General features: G+C 38.3%; 1 protein-coding gene across 1 annotated transcript; it reads left to right on the top strand.

Annotated features, from left to right (window-relative positions):
* Nucleotides 1–848: 848 nt before the first annotated feature.
* DHRS7C (dehydrogenase/reductase 7C) lies at nt 849–9,215 on the top strand. The gene is made up of 6 exons (XM_009954140.2): nt 849–1,002; nt 4,726–4,838; nt 6,204–6,414; nt 6,982–7,074; nt 8,345–8,500; nt 9,007–9,215. Exons 1-6 carry the CDS (start codon nt 849–851, stop codon nt 9,213–9,215), a joined length of 936 nt encoding a protein of 311 aa, XP_009952442.1.
* Nucleotides 9,216–11,476: the final 2,261 nt, after the last annotated feature.

Raw genomic sequence — 11,476 nt, 5'->3', positions numbered from 1 at the left:
TTATACGAATGTTTTTATGTATAAAGATAATTGAAGACCAATGACAAGAAATTGAAACAGTCCTATGAACAACTGCAATTAAAGACAAGACAGAAAGGTAGATGTTTCTTTGTACGGTTGAATTGATACTGTACTAAGAGCTTTTACATGACTGCCCAGCCTGTTGTACTAGATAGGTCAGGCACGCGAATCACACTGTAGATGCTATATTTACTTTTGAAGTATCTCTGTCACATGGCTATACATAGCCATTCTCCTTCAGGGCAAGCAGCTTCAACAAATGCAATGTTCTATGAAATTGCTAAAGGACTTTAATTAAACCTGTAATACAAAAATTTACAAAAATACGAAAGGATGCTTTATCTGTACCTGGAGTCTTCATAGCCATAGTAAGTGATTCTATTTTCTTTATCTGTTAGAACAGAAAACACTTATATTACGTGCTTTATCTGAAATTAGGTTTAAAAGCTTTTTCTATTTTTCCTGTAATAGCAACATAAATAAAAGTTCAGTGTTATATTTTAGCCTGTGTTTTGCCTCAAGGCAATATTTGTACTAAAATTCTATTATGTTTTTGCAAACACAGGGTAATTTTGAGTAAAAGGAATCCAGATACAGTTAGACTATGCAATGATGAGGAAAAAAGACAAACAACAATATTACCCTGATTATTAAATAATAATATTAAGCCAATAGGATTGGAAAACAAGCTTCCCACTGCTTCAAGACTTTGGCATGCTGATTACTGGATTTTCTATATATGAAAACATTGCTTTTTTAGATAAGAATAATTTTCATGCTTATTATGATTACTGTTACTTTCATATGATCTTTTGTTTCCTGCAGAGATGGGTATTCTTGCTGTACTCGCTCTACCATTGCTTCTCTTAGGGATCAGTGGAATTATTTATATTTACCAATCTGTCAGGTGGCTATTGTCCAAGTCAGCTGTGCAAAACAAGGTGGTGGTGATCACGGATGCCATCTCTGGACTGGGCAAGGGTGAGTTCTCTCATTTCTTCTGTGTCAGAGAACAGAAACAGCCAGAAAACCACCATCTAGGTGATAAAATGTGGATACATTACCTCGTATATATTCATAACTGCCTGGATGAAGCAGAAGTTAAGAAATAAATTTTTTTTAAAATCCTATGTTTTTTTAAAAGTACATTTTTAGTCTCAGCCACAGGAACTTCTGGTAAACTTTTAAGAACTGCAGATGTTTGTATTTATTTAATTCAAGAGAATGAGAAGTTTTGTAAGCATGTTAAGAGTGCTATTTTTAGCATGTTGCTGCTATGAGATCTGATTACATAGGCTGTCACTGCACGGTAGCAGCAAATCAGTATAAACAGGTGTCAGTGGTAAACCATTGGAATGGGCTGCCCAGGGAAATGGCGGAGTCACTGTCCCTGGAGGTGTTCAAAAAACATGTAGTTGTGGCACTTCGGGACAGGGTTTAGTGGGCATGGCGGTGTTAGGTCAACAGTTGGACTTGATGATCTCAGAGGTCTGTTCCCACTTAATGATTCTATAAAGAAGGCAGTTAGAAAGATAAATATCAGCAGTTTCCTCCTGCCAGAGACCTACTCCCAAAATATTCTGTTATCAGAGTCTGTTATGACAAAGTGTGAAATAATTGTGGCCTCCACATCCCACCTGGTCTTTCCTTTCCCTGACATAGTTGAAGATAACATTAACATATATTTTCTCTGATTGGTTATATTTCAGTATTTTTCTTTGGAGAGGCATGATTTAGAGTTCTCCAGCTGCGATTGAATGTCTCATAGAGTCATAGGATGCCTGGAGGTTTCTAGACAAAAGTAGTGCTTGGAGCAGAATATAACCAGTGTTAGATCTGTTTGTGTGTGGCTTCAAGCCAAACCTTGGAATCCTCCAAGGATAAAGAACATTTGTTGAACATTTCCTCAGATATCTTGCTCCAGCATTGCATGATCCCTGGGGAAGGTTTTCCTAAGTTTAATTCCCTTATTAATCTTTCTTTCACTTTTTTTTTTTTTTTTTTGAGACTTGCTGCTGCCTGTCTCTTGAGGCTGCAAAGGAAATCCCCTCCCTCCCCCCACCCCCACCCCCTTTTTCACATACATGAAAAAGAAGATAACTCAAAGCAATTTTATTTTATTATCCTAAACATATCTACTGCCAGTATCCCATAGGGTGATACCAAGAAGTTATTTGCAGGCTTGAATGATTCCAAATCATGCAGAATTTACTGTGCAGTCCCCTCAGGCATATGCGTTGGCTATTCATCTAGAGCTTTAAAACACCAGCTGTCTGGCCAGCTGCTGCATATTTGAGCTCTTAGGCAATAGACAAATTCCTTTTCCCACATGCCAGAATTTCTGGACTAAAGACTTTCATTAAAGTTAAAAAAGAGAAACAAAAACTATGATGATTGAAGATGTTTGCAATGGTTTATGGTTCATATTTAAACTTGATTCCTGTTTCTTCTCATTGCTGTAACTCAGAAAAGTCCTGGATAGTTCTAGAGGAGAACATCACTGGTATCTCTTTTTCCCTTTTATTGCTGTTTACACAGTAACCACATTTTATTCATGAGGTTGCCTCAGGTGTTACGTTTGTAGGAAGAATACTGGTGTAGTTGTCCTAGTACTGGCAAATAATCTTTTGGGCTTTAAATCAAAAATCTTTCTACGCTAGAAAAAAAGAAAATGAAAGACATTCATAAAATTACTGTTGTAAATAATGAAAAATATTACATAAATAAAAGTTGCCAGCTGCACAGGATTACAAAAATAGAAAAGTGGATCCAGAAGTGCTTCCATACAGATATGAAGAGTCTAACATGAGCATTTAAAAAATCTAAGATGAGCATACTCACATAACTGGATTTGCCTGTGGCTGCTGAAATCTGAGGCAAATGCTTTTAGGAGGACAGACCAATACAGCACTAAGGTTGTACTGTTGCCCACTCAACAAAAACCGTAAGAGCTAAGACAAATCAAACAGGCTGGAAAGCCATGAGAGTAATTGTATGACCGTATTCTGGTTCTTCCCACAGTGAATATGTAACTGTCATACAGATTTGATTTAGGTACCGAATATGAGGGCTCCAAGGCTGAAATCTTCTTGAAGACCTAATCAGGAAAAAAAAAACCAACACAAAAGGAAAAGTAATTCTTGATTTCCAATCCTGCCAGCACACAAAACCCACTGGCAACTAATTGTCTGGCTGCACCCAAACCAGATTTCAGTAGGCAGATCATCAGTTGCAGCTTCAGGCCTATCTGCAAGTCCTTATGTATTCCAGGAAAGAAAAGGTAGGCAATTGTGTACTTTTCCTGGTCAAGAGGACAACCTTGGCAGATTCCTGGACTGAGAGCCATAGTTTCAGTTCAGCTGAGCTAGAATATGCACCCTGTAGCAACCTAGAACAATCACAGAGATAAAACTGACAAAGAATTCCGAAAAGATACCAATGAGATATCTGTGCTACATGTTTTTAAACGCCTTCCTTTGGTCAGACTGACAGGACAGTGAGGAATATATTCTCCCTTGACACCACCTAGAGAAGAAAATAGACCAGACACATGCTGTCAAGATGCTCCAGCCTGGTATTTTGTAGTCTGCATTGAGTTGATCACATCCTCCCATGAAGACACAAACTAATGAGTTGGTTGCAGTTTTGTAGCAAGTGCTGAGGTGGGATGATGGGTAACACTGACTGCCAGTTCCTTTTGTTATGCGAGCCCCCACTTTCAGAAAAGCACAATCTTAGTTCACTTGCTTAAGAAAGGGTGAAGAATCCTCCCCAGAGACCTAGCTTAAACTGGGGTGAACCCCTAGCTCAGAATATCCCTGAATATATGGGGGAAAAGCAGTGCCAGACCAGCATACCCAGAAACTTCTCAGTGGCCTTCTCAGGAAGGCTTCAGGGAATGCAGCTGAACAAAAGGCAGCTCAAGATTGTCCCTCATGCCTCTGCTGACTCCTGGGAAGGTCTAATACTCAGATGATAAAGGTCTTGGAATGGATTATGTATTGAGGGAAGGGTCTCTAGAAAAGGCCTCCCTTGTTGGTGCTCTGTCTGTGGGTCAGTGGGTAGTAAGTTTCTCTGCATTGCTTTTTCTCAAAATTGTAAATGAGTTTCATGTCGCCAAGAGTTTCATGAAGGTAGCGTATAGAGCCAGTTTTACTATTTACTGGGGTTGGCTGATTTCTTCTTTATACTGCAGTACACATGAAGGTTTGCAAAAGATGCAGTTTGTATTGTTACAGCCTTAAGTGTGTATTTTTCTACATATTTTTCTCTATAAGCAAGTGTGTCTGTAGGTGGAGAGAGTTAAGGAAGAAAGATAATCAGAACAATCTTTCTAACTCGTATCCCTCATCCATTAACAGACATATTGGTCTTTTTTTAATTGAATTTTTGTAAAATCACGTGACTAAACAGTACTACTATGCTGTACCAATAATTATGCATTATACTATTACATTAAATTTTAATTTATTACTCACATATGTATTATTGCCGTTTAATGCTTCCTTTTTACTCATATATAGTTATTCTTTCAAAATTAATGAATTTTAAAGCATAGATTCAACATAATTAACAAAACCAGCACCTCATTTCAAGCAAATAGATTCAACATAATTAACAAAACCAGCACCTCATTTCAAGCAAAATAAATAAAATCAAATTGTTACTATTGTTACTTTTCTTTTGAACGTATTTCTCTCCTAGAATGTTCTCGGGTGTTTCACACAGGAGGAGCAAGGCTTGTGTTGTGTGGCAGGACATGGGAAAAGTTAGAAGCCCTATATGATGCTCTAATTAGTGTGGCATACCCCAGTATGGTAAGTATATCCTTACTCTGCTTTGAAAAATCACATCTTGAAGTAAACACCTTTTTCAGGTACACAAAGTGCTTTTTAATCTAGTAAAACAAGGTACATGAAACATGATTCACTGTTAATGGTGATTTTGGTTATCCAAGTAAAACACATCCAACACAATCCAGACAGAGAGAGAGAGAGAAACACCTCTGAAGATCTTCAGAGCATGATGCCAAAAGTGTAATTCAGAAATCCTGCTCTCTTGAGCTAATTCAAGGCAATCACTCTAAAGCAACTGAGTGGCCCTTCATTTTGAACAAGTCACCAACTAGAAATGCTAGGCAGAGGAATTTCCCTGTTGGCAAATTTGGATGAAAGGTATCCAAAATACTTAATTTAATCACAGCAACTACCATTCCCTTTTCACATAATTGGAGTGCTCAAGGAGTGGGAGATGGGTCTGAAGACTTCAGAGAAGTCCCAGCTAGGAGTGCATGGGACTGCCTTACCACTGACTGGGTCACCATGCAAGGAGACATGCAAGGCTGCCCCTACTGCCAGTTCTCTGGAAGGTGTTTCTTTGATGCTCATAGGAAAGCTTTCCTTCTGTGACCAACAGATAGCTGACTCATTTCAGGGCACAGGTGTTGCTGAAGGCCTCACACAAATTCTACAGCCATTGCTCACCAGACCAACAAATATTCGCATTTGTCCATTTTTTTGCGGTGAGCTACATTCATCTATGTAATAACCATAAAAGTAGTGTGTTCATGTTAGTCTGCACAGACTCAACTAGGAAAAAAAATATTAAGTATGACCAAGGGATCTGCATTACATCGTCATCGCAATATAGTAAGAGAAGATACCCAGAGTTCATTTCTCTGTCCCATAGCTCATAAAATCTGCATTTGCAGAATTCATACAAATGTAAACTCTGTTTGGATAACCTGCAGCTAAGCAAACCATTCCCGCTTTCCAACTGCCCCCCATGTATATGTAAATTATCTGTCAAAGCACTGTGGTCAGTAAAGTACTCCAGGATGTTACTTACAGAAAGATCATAACTTGTAGTGGTAGGAGTCACCCCCTGTGTCTATTAGCTGTCTCCACTGATTACAAGAGATATTCTGATTACACTGATATTCAGTAGGCTAGAGCTAGTCCAGCTTACCCTTCCCATGGTGTTCTGCTTCATCTGAATTTCACAGTCTATGAATACCCATTGCTGAACTACCTTCTTCCTAGAGTATGTTAAAAGAGCAAATAAATTTTTTTGTGAGAATAAGAGCATTTTCTTCAGATATCAAGGCCAATTAATTTACAAGACAAGTAAACAGAAATACATTTTTGTATAATAGTATCCTTGAAATGTCTTTTCTTTATTAGACATACGCACCCAAGCTCATACTTTTGGATATCTCAGACATAAACTGCATTCAAGACGTAGCTAAGGAAATCCTGAATTGCTATGGCTGTGTGGATATACTAATCAACAATGCGAGTATGAAGGTGAAAGGAGCAGTGCAGAGCATTTCGTTGGAACTTGATAAAAAGATAATGGATGCTAACTACTTTGGACCTATAACATTAACCAAAGGTAATTTAATCTTTTTTCCTGTTTTGCTGTTGCCACTTAAAGCGTGAGATACAAGTCATTGGCATTAAACTGTTTCACTTGCAACTATTTTTGCCTTCTTCATTACAATAAAAAAAAATTCTATGAAAATCAATGGAGTGAAATTGAAGTTAAGAAGATCAAAATCAGAGTGCCCGGATTTGGAAACAGATTGGTCAAGAAATACATAAGAAGGTGTTTGAAAGATAGACATTTTTAAAAATATCTGCTTATTGTACTTTGCAATAGCTGACTCCTTTATTTACGTGCTTGCTGATTTTGTTACAAGGACAATTGTTTTCAAAACCTTTGCAAGGATACAGACAGGCTGACAATTACATGTGATAACACTGCTCCCAAATCTGCATGTAGAATCCAAGCAAAATCTAGAAGACACTCAGTTTCCAGCTACTGGATTTTGTGATACTTTTAATTGCTGTATTGAGACAACCTTCATTAAAGTTATGCTACCTACACTTCAGCTGTCACTGAATACATTGAGCTCTTTTAATTATGTGGCTCTTTCTTTTATTTCTTTTTTTTTTTCAGCCATTCTTCCCAACATGATCTCAAGAAGAACTGGCCAAATTGTTCTAATTAATAGTATCCAAGGAAAAATAGGAATCCCATTTCGTGCAGCTTGTAAGTTATACGTAGCAAAAAATGTACATTCTAATGCATAAATCATGAGTATTCCATGGCGTTGATAGTAGGTTTTTGAAAGTGCTAATTTGCACCCTAACTCAGTGAACTCTTCATACATTATTTGGCTGAAAAAACTGCAAAGTGGACTCAAGAAGAAATAGTTAAAATACTATCTTTGAAGTATCAAATGTGACAGCAAGGTTTTTTTATGATCTCAACAGACATTCAGGAAAGAGCAAGCTTGTAGGTCTAACATCTGTATTGGGAATATTAGTAGAAACCATAATGAAGTAGTGTATAAATATAACATACTGATAGGCAGTAGCTGCTGCTTTGTAAAGGGAGATTCATGCACTTAACGGATTTATGTGTAGAGTTTAAAAGGAGATGTAGTAATTGTATACCGCTTGGCTTTCCAAAAAATTTTCAAGAAGGTCTTTCACCAAAGCTCCTAATGAAGCTGAGCTGTCCTGAATTATGATTAAAGGTCTCTGCATTAATAAAATGCAAAGTTATTGGACAGAAATTATAGGATAGATATAAATACACTTTTTTAACTATGACAAGAGGTCAGAGTGGATGATGGGCTCTGAATTAAAAGGTCTGAGAGACCTCAGAATTGTGACTTACAGCTCCACGAAAGCAAAATGCAGTGACAGAAACTGTAAGGAAAGCAGTAAGGAAAAAAATTAAATCTTGTCTTTATGCCTTAGTGTAAATCAGTGTTACTTTAAATATAATCTTAATAGTAAAAGCATCTTGGACTGCTGCTATAGGACAAAGGCCTAATTAGTTTATAAAACATTAGTACTCCTGCATTCCAGAAATGGACATATACTTCACTGCATTGTATTGATATGTCACAAACTGCAGCAATAGATGGTGTGGAGACCCATGTCCACAAGGGACAGCCTTCCATCCACCAAAGAAATTTTTCAACTCTAGAGATAACAGAAGTATTATTCCTTAACCCAGGACTCAGTATTTCTGATTGGGAAATCCAGATACATGCTCTTTGACATGTATAGGGAGACTGACTGCATATCACATGTATAATTGTCCTGTACAAATAACTTTCTTTTGTTCATTTTAAATGTCATATGATAATTTCACTACGTGAAACAGTTCACTGTTCTTTTGCCTTTTGGCTAATCATTCCATTGTCAATTTTCCAAGCATTCACGTTTTATCGAGCTCTATTATACATCTATATCCATGCATCCATAATCCAAACATGCATATGTGAGGGTTTTTTTCTTTCTTTTAGATGCTGCTTCTAAACATGCTGCTGTAGGCTTTTTTGATTGTCTTAGAGCTGAAATGGAAGAATTTGATATTTCTGTCAGCACTGTGAACCCAACCTTCATCTGTTCATACCATCGCCAACCAGCACCTGGCAACTGGGAGGCATCTATTTGGAAATGTAAGGTTTGGTGCATCAAGAGAGATGGTAGATGAGGCCCACACAGCAGTACGGAGGCTTTTCCCAGGGAGAAGAATGGAGCACAGGGAAAAGAATGGAAATGACAGAAAGGATGAACAGATTAAGGGAGCAAAAGGAAAGAGAGACTGGAGAGATCAGATGAGCTTGGTGGAAAGAGAAGGAACATGGAAAGAGACAACATTATGTGAGAAAATAAATACACCAGGGCATGGTGAAGGGAGGTAAAGAAGAGCATGAAAGGTCCCAAGACAGAGTTCCACTGCACTCAAGTTGCTCCTCCTCTGGGAGGATTTTACTTCAAGATTGTAAAAAGTTCTTAGGGACATACTGATGAGGGGAAGGGAAGGGGTAAGGGATTGAAAGTGTGTCAGAATCTAACTTATTTGACTGATGTGCTAGCTGTGTATCTTCTCACTACCATTCCCTCAGATGTGTCTGTCTGTCTATCTGTCTGTCTGTAGCTCTCACTCCTCTCTGATTTACAGTCTTTTTCAGAAAGGTAGCATATGGTGTGCACCCAGTGGAGGTGGCAGAGGAAGTGTTGCGCACAGTGAGCAGTAAGAAGCAGGAAGTACTTATGGCCAACCCTATCCCCAAAGCTGCAATTTACATTCGCACCTTCTTCCCTGAGCTGTTTTTTGCCATTGTTGCCTCAGGGATTAAGGAAAAGCTGAAGACAGAAGAGGAAAATTGATTTTGTTCAGTTCTTTTCCCTGCTTTTGACCTGAAAAAATGTTTATGTTTCAAATGTCAATGATTTCTGCTTCTTTCTATGGGCAGAATAAAGCAGGAGGCTTTTTTTTTAAACATGAACCAGACAATGTCTCTCTAAGTGATTCACTACCTTTGATGCACAGTCTTTGGTGGGACTTCTGCTGTTCTGGATTTAGTGAATATGACAAGATGTCATTGTTTGCATTACAACAATATGGGAAAAATTGTACTAGGAACTCTATTGCTCTTATAAGAGAGTGATTCCCAATCTAAATAGGTAGATCAAAGTCTGGGGTCCTGCAGCAACTTTCCAGAATAGTCTGACAGTGCTAGGACTGATGGGAACAAAGGGATGGGGAAGTAGGGAGATATGGGAGACAGAGGAGTAAAAATCAGTGGAAAATTGGGTTAAAGCCTGGATCAGAGTGTTCCTCAGATGTGCTTTTTGGCAGGATATGCAAATGGTGACCCCAAATATGAGCTTATCTAGTTCAGTATCTCATCCGTGACAGGACCCTGGAGTACGTGCTTAAAAGATGGATTATAAGAATGGGACAATAATAGGGAGAGGCTCTCGGTGTTATACTTTCCGAGGTTCTGGTAATCAACTGCACAGTTTGAAACAGAATCTGCCTCTGCATCTTGTTAAACTATCAATTTTTCATACAAGTTTTTCAAATTCCTATTTGAAACATTCCATCCCTGAGGAAAGAAACTAGTCATATATATAAAAAGGCTTCCTTATGTTTTACTTTAAACCTGGTGTCAGATAATTCTCTGATATCTCCTACTTCTTCTACTGTGAGAGACAAGAAATAATGGTACTCAATTAATTCACTCAGAATCATCCATGTCCATCATGCTTTCCGTATAGTTACCTGTTTTCCAAGTTGGAGAGGCCTGGTATCTATTCACTTTCTCTTTGTGAGAAGTCCAGATTATTCTTCCTGTTCTTTATATCTTTTCCTGGTTAAAGGTTTTTTTGGGGGGGGGTGGGGTTTTATTTTTTCTTGATGGACAGGCCACAGCTGCACACAGCATTCAAGATAGATAAACAATCTGGATTCACAGACAGGTTTACAGATGCTTCCTGGGTTTTTCACTGCTTCTTTTGCATGTCTTATGCAAATTGCTGGTTTTGAGATATTTTTCTGACTGCTACTGAATTCCCTTGTCCACTCTTCCATGTGTGGTAGTTAATCATCATGTCCAACATGAGCATGGCCATTACTTATGTCAATTGTGTACATGCCATATATTCCCAAACTTCTCTCACTCCAAGTCATTCTAGGCTTCACTTTCCTACCACATTTTCCCAGTTCATGCTGTGTCCTCACCCCCTTTTTGTCTCATCATGTGAGCTGAACCAGAACATAAATAAAACTAATGCAACCATGCCCTGATCTTCAATTTTACATTTCAGAGCTTGAATTCTGTCTCATAAACCATCCCTTGGCCTTTATTGTGTCATCAGTACTCACACAGATCATGACCGCTTGCATTTTTCGCAGACACTGTCAAAATGCCTTGTTTGCAGAATACCCATGAAGGAAATACCTACTCAGGAAGTATGCAACCAAACTACACTTGCTGCTACAAGTCCCATTGTTCATATAACTTTCAACACCAGCTGCACTTATCTACCTCTTTCTATTAGAAAGAATCACCACACATGAAAGGAATTCTCATTGCAAGGAAATAGATGGTTATCATCTTTCTGGGACTCTACCGTTTTCTTGTATCTCTAAATGATTGGTCTGGCTTTAAGAAATGTGCGTGCACCTACCCCACTAGGGGAAGTAATTCACAAGTAGTGAGAAGCAGCCAGTTCCTGCAGCACCTGCTGGAGCTCTGTCTATTTTCTGTCGTAGCATTGGGCTTTTATTGTTATTTGAATCACTGCCCTTTAACTGTGAAGTCAAACATCCAGCTTGTCCAAGATTTTCTTGCTCCTCACCAGAACTCTATCTACTCCCTCAAGCCAATGGGCTTTTGCTGTGATCTCAGTTATATTTGTGTCTGTACCTCAGCAACAGCCAAGCCTTTCACAGCTCCACAAAAAATATGGAATAACTAGGTAATTACATCAGAAAAGGAACAAAGAATCATAGGACATCGCAGCTAAACATGAATCAGCATTGTCTTGCTTTGTTGTAAAAACAAGTAGTTTGCATGTTAAAATAAGCTGAATAATCTTTCTGCTCCATTTTGCACTTCCAAGATATCAGCAGAAATTCTTCA

This window comes from Leptosomus discolor, chromosome 15, assembly GCF_034619465.1.
Source record: "Leptosomus discolor isolate bLepDis1 chromosome 15, bLepDis1.hap2, whole genome shotgun sequence".
NCBI lineage: Eukaryota > Metazoa > Chordata > Aves > Leptosomiformes > Leptosomidae > Leptosomus > Leptosomus discolor.
This window is presented reverse-complemented; position numbering and strand designations above follow the sequence as displayed.

Coding starts and splice junctions, on each gene's coding strand:
- DHRS7C (XM_009954140.2), top strand. CDS start 849: ATGGGTATTCTTGCTGTACTCGCTCTACCATTGCTTCTCTTAGGGATC. Junction 4,839..6,203: donor GTGTGGCATACCCCAGTATG/GTAAGTATATCC, acceptor TTTCTTTATTAG/ACATACGCACCCAAGCTCAT. Junction 7,075..8,344: donor AATCCCATTTCGTGCAGCTT/GTAAGTTATACG, acceptor TCTTTCTTTTAG/ATGCTGCTTCTAAACATGCT.